At 42.3% G+C, this 18,144-nt stretch overlaps 1 protein-coding gene across 1 annotated transcript in view; it reads right to left on the reverse strand.

Moving 5' to 3' along the window:
• egfl6 (EGF-like-domain, multiple 6) overlaps nt 1-18,144 on the reverse strand; it is an 80,822-nt gene that overhangs the window by 22,375 nt on the left and 40,303 nt on the right. The window contains exons 6-9 of the mRNA XM_060833265.1: nt 16,978-17,112; nt 15,781-15,903; nt 10,570-10,635; nt 881-1,180 (exon numbers count right to left, since the gene is read on the reverse strand). Coding sequence (XP_060689248.1) covers nt 881-1,180; nt 10,570-10,635; nt 15,781-15,903; nt 16,978-17,112 — 624 coding nt within the window. The remainder of the gene's footprint in view (nt 1-880; nt 1,181-10,569; nt 10,636-15,780; nt 15,904-16,977; nt 17,113-18,144) is intronic.

Genomic DNA, 18,144 nt, shown 5'->3' on the forward strand with positions numbered 1-18,144 from the left:
CTTGCTGAAGAAGGGGCTAACTCTAATCAGACTCATTGTACGTAAATAAAGTTACATTGTGTGGGTTGAATAACACCATATGTTATTGATAATGAATATCTTTAATGTGTTCATGAAAAACCCGTTGCTCCATTATGGAATAATTAAATACATTATTATATTAAATATTCTGTGATAATAATTTGAACAATATTTTTGTTATATTTACTTCCTTGTTTCACGTATTAGTTCATGTCTTTTTCATGCAAAACGGAAAGATATTCACCAGTATGTTGTAGCTGTCATCAGCATAATGATAATTCTTGAAATTTCATAACAACACATTCCCAACGTGGATATGAGCTGTTTTGCAGAATGAATGAAAAGAATCTACAATTCTCCAGTTATCAGGAGTTTGAACAAATATTCTGATCATTTATATCTTGCATTAATCCACTTATTACACTGTATTCTGTTCAGTTTAACAAGCATAGTCTCAAGTTTATGATTCGGAGAAGTGGCTTAAATTTTACCAAATAACATCACCAGAAGCTCCTATTTCACATTAAGATCACGCAAGTGCATTATTATTTGTTATTGTCTTGATTAATGGTTGCAATTTTCCCAAATTTAAACTTTTACTTTTAAATCTTAATGTGTGAAAGAATGAGCATTTGTATAATCTTGCTTAATTAACACTGAGTGGAATATAATAAGTAAAAATGAAAATCTCTTTTCAAATGCTATCTCTGCAGAGCTATAATCTGCGATCTTTCATGGTAATAAATACTCCCAAAGTTCATGAGCAATGCTACAACAGATGTTTCATATTTATCTTTACAGCTTACGCTGTTAAGCTAAAACATCATCTAGGTTGCTATGTTGAAGAAGTTTGACTTACCAAATACATCTCCCCTGGGAGTCAGCTCCTCCGAGTCAATGTAGTTCTCAATCTCCTCTGCAGTGCTCTCGTAACCCAGATCAGGTTCATTTTCATCATGGTTCCCAATATAAATACCATCCTCGTAGTCGAATGGCTGGAGCCGCTCCTGGGGATGGGGCGTGGCTACAGGTTGAGGAATGGTGTTCTTTATCACTTCACTCTTTCTCCCATTATTTCTATTTGCCAGGATTTTCTCTATCTCTTTTCTGCCTCCTCCCAAAATCACAGGCCCTTTTTCATACGGGATTTCAGGGACAACTGAGGGAGAAATATTCTAAAATGTAATTTAATATTTATATACAGTATCTTCACATCTGTAATCTTCTGTAATATAAAAATATATATCAAGTTCTTTTTTACTGACATGATCAATGAGGATCAAATTTTCTTTCCATGAATTCTTTCTACACCTTGTCTTGCTCCTGAAAAAAAATCCCTATTGTTTCTCTCTGTTAATTCTCCATATCATTTTATTCGCAAAGAGACTGAGTAGATAAGTGTTGTCAACACTCCAGGAATTGAACATTAATCTTCAGGACACTGCTGTGAGCAACTCAGGAAAATAATCACTAGCTTATTTTCAAAAATGTGATTTCAGCTCCTTTTCTTTGAACACATTCATTTGTTAGTTATAAAAAAAAGGTACAGGAAAGAAATCTAATTCACGAGTTATCAAGACAAGTTTCTGGTATTGAGACTGGCTCTAATGCAACGAGGGGTACGTTGGCTTCCAAGAGATCAGTTGTGTGAGGGGATTCTGTAGTCCGAGGTACAGACAGATGTTTCTGTGGCCAGCAGAGAAAAAGCAGAATGGTGTGTTGTTTCCCTGATGCCAAGATCTCAGAGAAGGTGCAGAATGTTCTCACGGAGGAGAGGGGTCAGCAGGAGGTTATTCTCCACATTGGAACCAGCGACAAAAGGAAGGGAAAAGGTTGAGGTTCTGAAGGGAGAATACAGAGAGTTCGGCAAAAATTTGAAAAGGAGGTCCTCAACGGTAGTAATATCTGGATTACTTCCAATGCTACGAGCTAGTGAGGGCAGGAATAGAAAGATAGAGCAGATGAATGCTTGGCTGAGGAGCTGGTGTATGGGAAAAGGATTCACATTTTTGGATCATTGGAATCTCTTTTGAGATAGAAGTGACCTGTACAAGAAGGACGGATTGCACTTAAATTGGAAGGGGACTAATATACTGGCAGGGAAATTTTGCAAGAACTGCTTGGGAGGGTTAAACTAGTAAGATCGGTGGTGGGGGGAGGGGGGGAGGTGGGGGGTGGTGGGGGGAGGTTGGATGTGGGGGTGGGGTGGGCGGTGGGACCCGGGTAGATAGTGAGGAAAGGGATCAATCTGAGACAGGTACAGCTGAGAACAGAAGTGAGTCAAACAGTCAGGGCAGGAAGGGACAATGTAGCACTAATAAATTAAATTGCATTTATTTCAATGCAAGGGGCCTAACAGGGAAGGCAGATGAACTCAAGGCATGGTTAGGAACATGGGACTGGGATATCATAGCAATTACAGAAACATGGCTCAGGGATGGGCAGGACAGGTAGCTGAATATTCCAGGATACAAATGCTACAGGAAGGAGCGAAAGGGAGGCAAGAGAGGAGGGGGAGTGGCATTTTTGATAAGGGATAGCATTATAGCTGTTCTGAGGGAGGATATTCCCAGATATACATCCAGGGAAGTTATTTGGGTGGAGCTGAGAAATAAGAAAGGGATGATCACTTTATTGGGATTTTATTATAGACCCCTCCAATAGTCAGAGGGAAATTGAGAAACAAACGTAGGGAGATCTCAGCTATCTGTAAGAATATTAGGGTAGTTATGGTAGGGGATTTTAACTTTCCAAACATAGACTGGGACTGCCATAGTGTTAAAGGTTTAGATGGAGAGGAATTTCTTAAGTGTGTACAAGACAATTTTCTGATTCAGTATGTGGATATACTTAATAGAGAAGGTGCAAAACTTGATCTACTATTGGGAAATAAGACAGGGCAGGTGACTGAGGTGTCAGTGGGGGATCACTTTGGGGCCAGTGATCATAATTCTATTTGTTTTAAAATAGTGATGGAAAAGGATAGACCAGATCTAAAAGTTGAAGTTTTAAATTGGAGAAAAGCCAATTTTGACGGAATTAGGCAAGAACTTTCAAAAGCTGATTGGAGGCAGAGGTAAAGGGATGGCTGGAAAATGGGAAACCTTCAGAAATGAGATAACAAGAATCCAGAGAAAATATATTCCTGTCAGGGAGAAAGGGAAGGCTGGTAGGTATGGGGAATGCTGGATGAAATTGAGGGTTTGGTTAAGAAAAAGGAGGAAGCTTATATCAGGCATAGACCGGATAGATCGAGTGAATCCTTAGAAGACTATAAAGGAAGTAAGAGTATACTTAAGAGGGAAATCCATAGGGCAAACGGGGACATGAGATAGCTTTGGCAAATAGAATTAAGGAGAATCCCAAGGGTTTTTACAAATATATTAAGGACAAAAGGGTAACTAGGAAGAGAATAGGGCCCCTCAAAGATTAGCAAGGCGGCCTTTGTGTGGAGCCACAGAAAATGGGGGAGATACTAAATGAGTATTTTGCATCAGTATTTACTGTAGAAAAGAATATGGAAGGTATAGACTGTAGGGAAATAGATGGTGACATCTTGCAAAATGTCCATGTAACAGAGGAGGAATTGTTGGATATCTTGAAACAGTTAAAGGTGGATAAATCGCCAGGACCTGATGAGGTGTACCCAAGAACTGTGTGGGAAGGTGAGGAAGTGATTGTTGGGCTTCTTGCTGAGATATTTGTATCATTGATAGTCATTGGTGAAGTGCCGGAAGACTGGAGGTTGGCAAACGTGGTGCCATTGTTTAAGAACGGCAGTAAAGACAAGCCAGGGAACTATAGACCGGTGAGCCTGACCTCAGTGGTGGGCAAGTTGTTGGAGGGAATCCTAAGGGACAGGATGTTCATGTATTTGGAAAGGCAAAGACTGATTAGGGATAGGCAACATGGCTTTGTGCGTGGGAAATCATGCCTCACAAACTTGATTGAGTTTTCTGAAGAAGATTGATGAGGACAGAGCAGTAGATGTGATCTATATGGACTTCAGTAAGGCGTTCGACAAGGTTCCCCATGGGAGACTAATTAGCAAGGTTAGATCTCATGGAATACAGGGAGAACTAGCCATTTGGATACAGAACTGGCTCAAAGGTAGAAGACAGAGGGTGGTGGTGGAGGGTTGTTTTTCAGACTGGAGGCCTGTGACCAGTGGAGTGCTACAAGGATCGGTGCTGGGTCCTCTACTTTTTGTCATTTACATAAATGATTTGGATGCGAGCATTAGTAAGTTTGCAGATGACACCAAAATTGGAGGTGTAGTGGACAGTGAAGAGGGTTACCTCAGATTACAACAGGATCTTAACCAGATGGGCCAATGGGCTGAGAAGTGGCAGATAGAGTTTAATTCAGATAAATGCGAGGTGTTGCATTTTGGGAAAGCAAATTTTAGCAGGACTTGTACGCTTAATGGTAAGGTCCTAGGGAGTGTTGCTGAACAAAGAGACCTGGGAGTGGAGGTTCATAGCTCCTTGAAAGTGGAGTCGCATAGATAGGATATGAAGAAGGAATTTGGTATGTTTTCCTTTATGGGTCAGAGTATTGAGTACAGGAGTTGGGAGGTCATGTTGTGGCTGTACAGGACATTGGTTAGGCCACTGTTGGGATATTGTGTGCAATTCTGGTCTCCTTCCTATCGGAAAGATGTTGTGCAACTTGAAAAGGTTCAGAAAAGATTTACAAGGATGTTGCCAGGGTTTGAGGATTTGAGCTATAGGGAGAGGCTGAACAGGCTGGGGCTGTTTTCCCTGGAGTGTAGGAAGCTGAGGGGTGACCTTATAGAGGTTTACAAAATTATGAGGGGCATGGATAGGATAAATAGACAAAGTATTTTCCCTGGGGTCAGGGAGTCCAGAACCAGAGGGCATAGGTTTAGTGTGAGAGGGGAAAGTTATAAAAGAGACCTAAGGGGCAACTTTTTCACACAGAGGGTGGTATGGATATGGAATGAGCTGCCAGACGATGTGGTGAAGGCTGGTACAATTGCAACATTTAAGAGGCATTTGGATGGGTATATGAATAGGAAGGGTTTGGAGGGATAGGGCCGGATGTTGGCAGGTGGGACTAGATTGGGTTGGGATATCTGGTCGGCATGGACAGATTGGACCGAAGGGTCTGTTTCCATGCTGTACATCTCTATGACTCTATGAATCCGATCGGCAAATGAGGACTCCTTTCTCTTTGCCAATTTGCTTGGCATGCTTGGAGAATGATCCAGTGTTGGAACTTTTGTAAGTTCATTCGTGAGATGTGGGCATCGCTGGCTGGGCCAATACTTATCCACTGTCTTTAGTTGCCTTTTAAAAGCTGATGGTGAGTTGCCTTCTTGAATCGCTACAGTCCATTTGGTTTAGGTAGTCTCACAAGGCCCTGAGGGAAGGAGATCCAGAATTTTGACGGAGTAATACTGAAGGAGCAACAATATATTTCCAAGTCAAGACAGTGAGTAACTTTGTGGGTAACTTGCAGAGGGGTGATTCCCATGCATCTGCTGCCCTTGTCTTTCTAGATGGAAGTAACTGTGGTTTTGGAAGAATATTGAATATCTGCAATGCATCTTGTAGATGATACACACTGCTGCTACTGAGTACCGGTAGTGGACAGACTGTACGGCACAATATCCATAAACAATCAAGCTTTGATTTGTTCTGGATAGTGTCAAGCTTCTTGAGTGTGTTTGGAGCTGCACTCACCTGGCAAGTGGAGAACATTCTATAACACTCCTGACTTGCACATTGTTAATGGTGGACAGACTTTGGGAAGTCAGGAGGTGACTTAATCACCAGAGTATTCCTAGCTTCTGACCTGCCCTTGTAACCATACTATTTATGTGGCACATCCAGTTCATTATCTGGCCAAACGTAACCTCCAATGTGTTGCTAGTAGGAGATTTCGTAATGGTAACTGAAATACCTCACAGAGACCGGTATCCCATCAGCCAGTCAACCTTTATTTGCATGTGGAGTCCCTGACACCGATCCAACTCCCTCTGAGCCAGCTCTCAGAGTGAACAGGATGGCTGACACTCCTGTTTTTATCTGTCAGCTCCAGATAAACAGGATTTAACAGCCCCAGTCAGAGTGCTCATATTTTCTAGCTGACTTCATTACAATCACTTTATATGTCACTGGAACTGACGTTCCGTCAATCAAGCCTATGCAGGGCCATTTCTGTGGTTCCTACATAAAACTTCAGCCTCTAAAGTAAACTGTATCTTTTGCTTAGTGCATCAGATTTAACCTGGACAGTTTCTTATCTCCATTAGCAACTCTGGTGGAACTGTCCCTGTTGTTGCATGAGGGGTGATCCTACAATCAAAATGAAGTGGGGCAGTTTGGTATCTAATGAAACTGTAGGTTGTTTCTTTAAACCTCCCTCCAAAGTTTGGACTGCTCTTTCTTTCAGGCCATTGGTATGGAGCTATTCTTAGATGTCAGATGCCATCTAATTTTAGGAAATGCTCAAATTCCCTGTTGGTGAATGATGACCTATTATCCGTGACCAACTTTTATGAGATCCGTGTATTGCAAAAGTTGTGTGCTCTTCTTCTATCATTGTCTACGTGTTTGATGAATGAACTCTTGGCACATTCAGCCATGTTGAGTGGGCATCGACAATGTCTAAGAACATTGACCCCATGAAAAGACCTGCATAGATGATGTGTAACTGAATCCAGGGTTTACCTGGTCATTCCCACAATAGGGAAGTTGTTGGCAGTCATTTCTGTCCTTGTTAGCACCCTGCCCCACTAGTGCAGCTATACCTGCATCCAAACTTGGCTACAACATAACCTCTCACCAACATCTTAATTTTGAAGTTCAGCCAATATCCAGTGGTGATCTTTGCTCGGGACAATCACTCTTGCTCCCCATAATACTATGCCATGCTTGGAACTCCCTTGTCCTCTTTAAACATTCCAAGCAGGAGTTGTGATCGTTATTAATACAAATTTATGTCAGTAAAGGTATTAGTGGAATTTTCTGACTCCAAATATGACTGGCAAACCTTCCTTCTATATCTGGGCATAATTAAGTTCTGCTTGAGCCAAGATCCTGGAGGCATGCACTATTGGGCATTCCTCTCCATTGGGCTACCTATGAGCTAATACTACCCCAATGCCACATATCAATACCAGACCTCACTGGGTTCACAATGTGTCCAACACCTTAGAGGATGATAGCTGCTTCTTCACTTCACTGAAAGCTATGGCTTGGCTACACAGTCTTTTCCAAGGCTGACCCTTTTTTAAGAGTTGATACAAAGTTGCCAGGATGGAGGCCAGGTTATGTCTGAACTTCCCATAATAATCCACCAGCCCAAAGGAGGACCTAAGCCCTGGTACAGATGTGGGAGTCAGGCACCTTTGTTTGCCTTCACTTTATCTTCCAATGGGTGTAACCCTGTTTTGTCCACTCTGTAGCTCAAATAGGTCACTTGCGATGCCTAGAACACAAATTGTTCCCTTGTAGGGGGTACATCTGCTCAGGAAACATCTAAGGACTACATCCAAGATCTGCAAATGTTCCTTTTCAGTCTCCCCTGTTGTTAACACGTTATCTGGATAAATGACGAGCTGGGGTAGGCTGACGATACCCCAATTAGCAGTCTCATAAATTGGTACAAACTCTTATGGGTATTGTAGCATACATCTGCAAATCCTTACCTAACCACAATTACAAGTACACGTGGCTCATATCCAGCTTTGGGAAGGTTAGCTCCCCCCACTCCCCCCCATCTTTACATATAAATCTTCAGTGTAGGGGGGTGGATGTTTATCCAGCTGCAAAAAGTGGTTGACTATTTGGTTACATCTCCATCAAGACAAACTGACCCATTCAGCTTCACAAGCAAACCTTTCTTCTGAGTTTGCTGATACATCTGTGTTGATGTATGTAAGCTTCTTACGTTTGAACCTCTTTGGACATCTTACTTCACCCTCTGTAAATGTCTTCCTGGTGGACTAGTGATTTTCATATCTGTAACTAAGGATTGGTTTTTACTTACTATTATCTGTCACTCATACTGATCTCTCTTTTTTTTGAAAGAAAAAGGATTACAACCTTGTGCTTGAACTTGTTGACTTATCGTCCAACAACAAAATCATATCTGCTCTATCAATTTGTTCAGCGGATTGCTTTGCTTTCTGATCAATTGTTTTTTTTATTAATGCATTTCCAGGGCCAGCATTTATTGTTCATCTCTAATTGCCTTTGAGAAGGTAGTGGCAGCAAGCTGGCTTTTTGGACCATTGTAGTCTTTGGGAGTAGATACACCCATAGTGCTTTTAGGATGGATTTAGATTAGACTTACAGTGTGGAAACAGGCCCTTCGGCCCAACAAGTACACACCGACCCGCCGAAGCGCAACCCACCCATACCCCTACATTTACCCCTTACCTAACACTACGGGCAATTTAGCATGGCCAATTCACCTGACCCGCACATCTTTGGACTGTGGGAGGAAACCGGAGCACCCGGAGGAAACCCACGCAGACACAGGGAGAACGTGCAAACTCCACACAGTCAGTCGCCTGAGGCGGGAATTGAACCCAGGTCCCTGGCGCTGTGAGGCAGCAGTGCTAACCACTGTGCCACCGTGCCGCCCAGGATGGATATTCCAGGATTTTGACCTAGTGACAATGATAATTCTATGTCAGGATGGTATATGACCTGGAAGGGAACTTGCTAGTGTTCCTATTCATTTGCTCCCCTTGTCTTTCTAGGTGGTAGAGGTTGTAGGCTTGCAATATGTTGTTGCAGAATCTTTGAAATCTTGCAGTGCATATTATAGATGATATATGTAATTACATCTGAGGAAAGGAATGACTTTCTAATGTGGTGGATGCAGTGTCAATCACATGGGCTGCTTTGTCCTGGAGCATGCTGGACATTTTGACTGTTGGAAGTGGACCTATCCAGGTAAGGGAAGCATATTCCATTGTACTCCTCACTTGTGCCTTTCAGGCAGGTATAAGTGAGTCAATTTAGATCAGAGTGGTGCTGGAAAAGCACAGCAGGTCAGGCAGCATCCAAGGAGCAGGAATATCGACATTTCGGGCAAAAGCCCTTCATCAGGAATAGAAGCAGGAAGCCTCCAGGGTGGAGAGATGTCATTCAAATTTATCAAAACTGCAAGCAAAGATTTGTCAATGAGCTTAAATGCATTTTGCTACCTGTTCTTGTTCTCAGTATTTGCTTCCCTTTTATTATTTGTTCATGGGATGTGGGCATTGTGGGTATCCTTTCTAATGGATAAAGTTCTTTCACATTTTACACCTTCATATGAGTAAGCATTTGGTGTTTTTGCTGCTATAAAAATGAACTCTACTTTAGCTCATCTTCTACAAGTCACCTTTAGTTTCACAAATGTAGCATACTCTTTTTGTCATCATTGGGCATAGTTTGTGCATGTAAAGCTTCTTTGTTTCACTGACTTCTTAGTATCTTCTGTTTGGTCTACTTTATATATTGGCTCATCCTGTGTCTGTGAAGTTTTTTTGTGTTTTATAAAGTGGATAGAATTTATTGGTCCTCTGTGGTAACATTGTCCTTCTCCTTTCAGGATTTGTCTCTGATGATTCTTGTTTGCCAGTTTCAGTTGAAAAGTCTTTCAAAGTCAAATCTTCTTTGGACTGGAATAAATCTGATGAAGACTCATCAATAATTCCAGTAACAATTCTGGCTTTTATGAGTTCTGATTTCAAAATTCAATAATCATAGTTTTTCATTAATCTGCAGAGACTGTTGATTAAATTGACTACAAGTTTCATCTGGATGCTGAACTCTGTTTGAGAATTTTGCTTGTTCTCAGATTATGGTAGTTATCAAAAACTGTTAGAACAGTTATCCACAACACAGAATTGTGTCTTCTTGGAAGGAACTGTATTGCCTTTCAGGTGAAGAGTGGTGTTTCCTATAAAATTGCCCACAGTTTTAAATCAACCTCGGTATTTCTGTCGCAGGTATGAGAAGGTTGACTATACTATATATGGCAAAAGGATATGTTACTGGGGGGAATGGAAAATTTGAGATATAAAAAATAGGCTGGATAGACTGGGATGTTTTCACTGGAGCATACACGGTTGAGGGGTGACCTTTATTGAGGTTTATGAAATCATGAGGGGTGTAGATAAAGTGAGTGACAAGGGTCTTTTCCTTAGGATGGGGGATTTCAAAACCAGGGGGCGTATTTTTAAGGTGAGAGGAGAAAGATTTAAAAAGAACATGAGGGACAACTTTATCAAACAGAGTGGTTCATGCGTGGAATGAACTGCCAGAGAAAGTGGTGGCTGCAGGTATAGTTACGACGTTAAAAAGACATTTGGATAAGTTCATGAATAGGAAAGGTTTGGAGGGATATGGGCCAAGACCAGACAAATGGGCCTAGTTTAGTTTGGGGACATGGTTGACATGGACTAGTTGGACTGAAGGATCTGTTTCCATGCTGTATTATTCTTTGAGTCTATGACTCTATATGTAGAGGATGTTTGATTGATTGCAAAATAATAGTGGAAAAAAATCACGAGGTTCTTACCATTGAGGATTTCATCATCAGCACTGCCTTGTTCTCTCTCAAAGGTTCCTTCGAGGAAAGGTTTAACTAGGAAAGAAAGATTCATTTAACAGTTTCTTACATATTACTGTTCATTGTATCTCAGAAAAAAACAGTAACTTTTACACGTATTTGTTGTATTTCAGTAAAAACAAATGGGAGAGGACAGGTATAGCAGTCAACTACTTTGGTCCTTTTTCAGTTGATTGAAGATTATCTGCTAAGCCATCCTCAAGCTGACATTTCAGAACCGACCACTGACTATCAGAACATTGAAGCTAATGTACCGAAAGAAGTTATCTTTGGCACTAAAGCTTCTGAAGTGGCTTTGCAAGTGTTCAAAATAGTACACCCTTTAACTTATCACCAGCTTGACAGCCCATTTCCATTTGTCCGCATCGAGATCCACCACATTAAACTTCATCCCAACTTCCGTACCTGTCCCCCGAATTGTAACTTAACAGTGCCCACCCTGCTCCTTCATGCTCGCCTGTGAAAGCCATGATGCTGGTCACTGCCATTAAACATCCTCTCCTCGCCTACCATGCCTTCCAATGCTGTTCTGCATACTCCCTATTCACTTTGGGTTTCTCCCTGTGGTCCTCACCTCAAAAAATCCCACTGATTCCCTCCAGCCACATCCTGACTACCCCCTGCCTCTGGCAGTGATTCTTCCACTGCGCTTCCTCAGATCCTCCTGAATGTTTGTCAGACAGACTGTTCACCTGTATTCTCCCAGACTTTGGACTGACTTGAGGAGGACTGATGATGCACAATTCGCCTGACTCCTTGTGCTGACCCTGAAGGATTGACTGCTGGACATCTTCAGACTGTACAAGGAGCAGGTGCCCTGATGGTGAGCATGCCAATCAGATAACAGACCTTGATGCAGAGACTGTGGTGGACTGTGCCTATGACTGATGATACCAGGAGACCAGGACTGTCAGAAGACAATCACCCTCCCACCACTTGATTGCACTGAGGATTCATCCCCACCAGTTTCTGTCATGGCCATTTGCTTTAGTGAAAGTGTGATGTGTTGTCAGGCAGGCATGTGCTGTAGGTGTTAACTTAACATCTTGATGTGCTTTAGAGCAAGGTATGTCTCACCCTGGAAATATCCCCATTACCAAGCATGACAAGAAGCCTGGCTGTCTGTGCTAAAAAGCAACTCAATACATCAGGACTGGAAATGCTTAGACAGCCAGTACACTAACAGTTACAGTCAAGATTAGAGTGGTGCTGGAAAAGCACAGCAGGACAGGCAGCATCTGCGGAGCAGGAGAGTTGACAGTTCAGGCAAAGGAAGGGCTTTCTGATGAAGGGCTTTTGCCCGCAACATCAATTTTCCTGCTCCTCAGATGCTGCCTGACTTGTATTACTTTTCCAGCACAACTCTAATTTTGACTCTGATGTCCAGCATCTGCAGTCCTCACTTTCACCCAAGGGCATGGCGAGGCATAGATACTGTGAGTGCAGAGAGAGCCAGCGAACCGCCCGGTCCATCCCTTGATATGGGTACCTCTCGGTGTATGCAGAGTGTCCCTTTGCTGCAGCCTTTCAGGGATAGCTGCTAATGTGCCATGCAATGTGACTCAGTAAGCAGCCTGCAACCATACCAGCGAGGTGCCATGACTGGCACATGCTGGATGCCAATGTCTGTGGATACAGGTGTTGTCCGTGTGTTGTGCCCTGAGATGTACTTTGCTTGAACACAACATAGTGGTGGTTCAGAGGAAGCTGTGAGCTGAATCGACCAGGTACCCGCTTCAGTATCCATGTCGGGTTTTCTCAACACCAAGTTTGTTGGGTGAATTTGGGAAGATAGAAACTGTATTAGGTGCGTTGGGCAGTTGCGGTGTTTAACAAGCAATAATCTCCCGTAATTTGCATCTTTCACTGCCCTAGTATAAAACTCGCTACACTTTTGTGGAAAGCATAAAAGGTGCAGTGAGACATTGAGATAGGCATTGCTACACCTCTCATCTGATTCATTCACAAAGCTTGCCCTTGCCCATGTTGCTTAGGCCCCTAGAAGATTCCACCCTCCAAGTTTGGGTTCAACACAGACTGATCAAGGAGAATGCAAAGTCAAGTATTTGTCTGGAGGCTTAGACTTCAAAGTAATGTTATTTATTCTATTTTCAAACTAAACACTTACTTATAATAACATAGCTGCACCAGGCTCTCTTTTTGAGGTTTTAAGACTCTCTCCCATTCTAAAGTATAGTGTTTTAATATAGTGTAGTGGTCTAGTCAGTTCTAACTATGCCCACGCTGTACTATTTATGCCCAGTATTGTGTAGTTATCATCGCAAGCTTGCTCCATTACACACCAGGCAACATTGAAATAGACCTGCAGCATTGGAGAGATCTGAAGGATTAAATGGTCCAAAACTCTGAAAGGTATTGGTAACGAGAAAGACTTGGGAACCTGGAGTTCAGCAGAGGCTTGGATGCTGGCGATCCTGTGATTCTGGATGGTTGTGTGGAGTAAAGCTGTACAGATATTGTATTCTAATAATTCCTTTCTTCAGCTCAACCTTCCCTGTTTCTATAACCTCTGCCCGTTGCACAAAACCACCCAGTGAACTCTGATTCGCACTCTGATCTCTTTCTTCCCTTCTTTCTCACCACCATGAGTAGTCAATAGGCTTCAAAAACATGTCTATTTCTCTGGAATTCTATCCCTGAAGCCCTTGATCTTTCCACTTCTTCTTCATCATTTAAGACTTACCTTCGCCTGATGATTCAGCTACTCGTTGTTAATCGTATGTCCTTTCTCATTTTACATCTCAATTACACTTTATCTCTGTTAAATGCAGGTTATAATTTGTGTTTTCACAGATTCAGATACAACTGCGAGGTCAGCTTAGCTTATGTTGAATATGGAGAAAGTGAGGACTGCAGATGCTGGAGATCAGAGCTGAAAAATGTGTTGCTGGAAAAGCGCAGCAGGTCAGGCAGCATCCAAGGAGCAGGAGAATTGATGTTTCAGGCATAAGCCCTTCTTCAGGTTCCTGAAGAAGGGCTTATGCCTGAAACATCGATTCTCCTGCTCCTTGGATGCTGCCTGACCTGCTGCGCTTTTCTAACAACACATTTTTTCAGCTTATGTTGAATATGGTCTTGTCTATTTTTTAAAAGGAGGGAAGATTCAAGTTGTCCCATAAATGGGTTCTGCATACTCTTGCAGTGAGTTTGACCAAAATACTTTGTCTTTCATGAACAGATGCCACAACATTCTAAGCAGCTCTTGGAGGTGCAAGAATGTTGCCAATGATACAACCAATGACAATTCTCATAATCTCCAAAATCCCTCTTTCTTGAGGAATAAGCTAGGAATGTATCCATTAGATTACAGCTTCTAAGACTGACAGGGAGGGTTTCACATGAGCATTACATAGACAACTGAGTCCGAGGTCAGATAGAGAATATCCCACAGAAGGCATGGTGACAGTGTGATCTCACCTGCACTACAGCCCTTCATACCATCCTAATGGACTCTGGACAGAGAAAACTAAATAAACCATTATCACCAAACGAGTTAACAACAGTTTGTGAGAAAGACCTTTTCTTCACACATACATTCGTTCTCCAGGATTGGAATCTGTGGATTTAATTGTATTTATGCATAGGATTCTAAAGGATTTAACTGTGATCTGTTTCTCAGATTAGAACCTGCTTTGGTTAAACAACTTTCTCCGTAATAAAATTATGCTAATTTTCTATTGATTTCATAAATTTATAATGTACAATATACTTTGAGTCATACAAACAAACCTAGGTAAGCCTCTTCATACTTAAGATGCTTTCAACATAATGATGTTGACACAGCTGTACACCTTTTAACTTGAACCAAGCAATACCTTTAGGTTCAAAGGATGTTCTCGATAAAAGAGTTTTCTAGCAATTTTTAACATGCTTGATTTGCACTTCTTCACTCAAGTGGATTAATGTTTTACGGTTTGTGGTATCAACTTTAAGGCAAGTTGAGTTGAGAATCTGCTTAATATTTTATAATTCTGAGAGACGGAGTAACATTTTACTTGGGTGACAGAAATAAACCATTTGAAAGAAGAAAGGCCGTTGTCTTGGATACAGCACACCGTGAATAGTTATTGGTCGATTGCTGTTTGTTTATATTTCTCAAGATATCCAAAGCACCCGGTGTCTATCTCTGGAAAACACTGTGGAGGCAGGTGAGAGAGGGTGGGAGGATAGCGGGTCAGGGTTGGGGTGCATTGGGGTTGGGGGGTGGTGTTATCATGGGATTTACAGCATTGTTGCCATTGGTTTTCACTGAGATAACGGTAAAGTGAAGCATCTGATTTGTACTGAAACATGTAAAGATGTACTGTTAGAGTAAGGGGTCACTGATTAAAGGCAGAGGATAGTAAATTCTCTACTGCAGAGGGCTGTCAAGGCTGGATCATCAAGAATATTCAAGGCTGAGAAAGACAGGGACAGAAAAAGAGAAAGGCAGGAAAGTGGAACGTAGGATTATCTGATCAGCTGTGATCTGATTAAAAGGTGGAGTAGACTTGATGGGCGGAATGGTCTATCCCTGCTTTTATATGTAATGGTCTTATGGATAGTGACTGTTGGCACCTTTGCAAGGGCAAACCGATGTAATCCAGACAAAGTTTGCTGCAACATCCTGGTGTGTGCGGTGCTCTGCATCAATGGAGCAGGCGATGAGACTGAAGTAGGAGCCGGGGGAATGGGAGCAGTCATCGGGAATTAGAAGTAGAGAGGATGTTTCCACTGGCATGTGAAGCTCGGACAAGAGGGCATCGCCTCAAGATTAGAGGGTGCAGATTTATGACTGAATTGAGAAGGTACTTTTTCACCCAGAGGGTTGTAAATCTATGGAATTCCCTGCTCAGTGAATTAGTTAACGCTACTTCAGTAAACAGTAAATTAAGGCGAAGAGAGATTGTTTTTGAACAATAAAGGAATTAAGGGTTAAGGTGAGGGAGGGTGGATAAGTGGAGCTGAGGCCACGAAAAGATCCGCCATGATCTTATTGAATAGCGGAGCAGGCTTGAAGGGCCAGATGGCCTACTCCTGCTCCTAGTTCTAATAGTCTTAAGTAAATGTACCTGATCTGCATTCACATCACCTGAGGCTCCTCAACAAGTAGCATGCATTGGGAAATCAACATTCAACACAATAATTGATAAGTCTTACCAGAGCATTGAAAGCCATTGCCTCTGAATCCCTGCTTACATTTACATTTAAACGATCCCTGTGTGTTGTGGCAGTCCGCATGGTCACTGCACGAGTGTGTATTGGTAGCACATTCTTCGATATCTGTTAAACAACATAAATATCAAGAGACCTGTTTTAGAAAGGTATTCCAGTCCCTTTGGCAGAAACATTAAGTCAGATTTTTCGGATGCTGTTGTTGGCCCCTCACCCGAAAAGTTGGCTGGGAAATGCATCCCTGCCTATAATCACGACCCCATAGCCCACTTCACACTTGGAAGGACCTTAGTTGTCTAAGGGCAAGATCTCTGCCCCCGAATGGGAAGGATGTTTCACCTTCAGACAGCTGCTGAACAATGGCACTATGTTTAGGGTGGTCACTGGTGGGAATACCAGCAGTCTCTGTAGAAAGGGAGCTAATGGAGGCCAACAAGGTCATTCTGAGTAACCTGCAGGGCCGGACGTCACTATACATGGGTTGGGGACTGGGTGGATTTGTGTGGTTAGAAGGCGGGGCAAGGGTTAAATGGAGTGTATCGCCTTATGGAGGGTGACTCTGATTGGCACAGGAAACCTTCAAGGAAGTCACTCTCAGCGTCCAAACTCTTACTCTTACCTGCCCAGTTCAGCCAGTTAAAAACTGCCAGATAATCCATGTAGTGTGTGCCTCATACTGTCATAGGCAAAATAGCAGTGGGGGCAGGAAGAGGTTTTCAGTGGCCATTGTTGCACCCTCTGGTTAAAATGGAGTGAGTAGGCATACTGCATTTTACAAGCTGGTCTCCCTGCACAGCAGGTGACTGTAAAATCTCCACCCATTGTGTGGCTGAGCCATAAAGGTTAGAATGTCTCGGCATGTATTCCCAGTCAGTCAGAGTGATAATAGGAGTTGGTTACAAAGCCTCAGGGTTACAAGCAGAAGAATAACCTGTGTAAGGGGGGACATCAGGACAGGTTTCAGAACATCTCTGGAGTCTGCACGAAGTGCCCACACATGCTGTCTAGGTTTATGCATCCAAAATAGTTTTATGCATTAATAAGAGGTATTCATGGAATAACTGGAAGATTCAATGGCTTCTCGAGAGGAGTAGGAGGGACCTGCGGTTGTCACAACTTGTTTTATATTTTTTGATGTTCAGTTGTCAGCTGACTGATCAGAAGCTGTTGTATTAAGCTTACCTATACATCTGTATTTGCCGTCGATGTATTTGAGCTCATAGCCAGTTTGGCACTTGCAGAAGTAACTGCCAAATGTATTCACACATCTCCGCAAAGGAGGGCACAGAGGTTTGCTAGATGCACATTCATCAATATCTGGATGAGGGAAGCAGAAAAATGATGGATATACTTGCATGTTTTCTGGGAACAGCCTTATGAGCAAATAAGCTGCAGGTTGTGTTTAATTAAATATTGGATGGCATAGATAGAGATTTGCATTGCAATGCATTTAAGAGAATCTTAACTTTGAATTAGTTTGCAGCTTAAATAACTTTACAGCTTAGAATTCAGATGAGAAGCTAGATGTGGTAGAAACAACAGGTCCGTGATTAACACTGCTGCCTCATAGTGCCAGGGACCTGGGTTCAATTCCACCCTCAAGTGACTGTGTGGATATTAGATGTTTTCTTCATGGCTCCATGGGTTTTCTCTATTTTTTCCCCCACAGTCCAAAGATGAGCAGGTTAGGTGAATTGGTAATGGGGAATGCAGGATTACAGGGTCTGGGTGGATGCTCTTTGGAGTGTTGGTATAGACGTGATGGGCTGAATGGCCAACTTCCACACTCTTGGGATTCTATGGTTCCTCTTAGGCATTTCAGCAGTGTGAATGGGCAGTTGAGGTATGAGTTCATTGTGTGAATTTTACCGTGAAGGGGCGTTGTAAACTTTTTAATGTTTAACATGTTTTAAGTTTGGGATCATACTCTGCATTTCTGGAAAACCAGGAAATGAATGGATTTGAGCAGCATCATTTGGAATTTCAATCCTTCCAGCTGCTTCTACATGTAATCTGGGGAGAAAACTGCATGCAATTGTTTGAATGAATACTGATTGCTTAATCAGCTTTATCCTGTTATGATTAGGGTTAGACGTTCTTGAAGACTCAGAAGTCTAGCCAGTCTTTGAACTGTAAGGAGTTTGTGGGCTTGCCTTCTCTCCAACATCGTTTTGTGTAGAAATCAAGAAACAAAAATCAATCTTTGAGTCATTCCGATCTGGTTTACTAATCACTCGGAGCTTGGCTGATTTATATCTCAACTTCACTGGCCAGTCTTTGATGTACTATGTCTTACAATGCCACCATAACTTCACACCAAGAAATCTACTGGCAAGAATTGGTAACTTT

This window comes from Hemiscyllium ocellatum, chromosome 12 (assembly GCF_020745735.1).
Source record: "Hemiscyllium ocellatum isolate sHemOce1 chromosome 12, sHemOce1.pat.X.cur, whole genome shotgun sequence".
In the NCBI taxonomy this organism is placed as follows: domain Eukaryota; kingdom Metazoa; phylum Chordata; class Chondrichthyes; order Orectolobiformes; family Hemiscylliidae; genus Hemiscyllium; species Hemiscyllium ocellatum.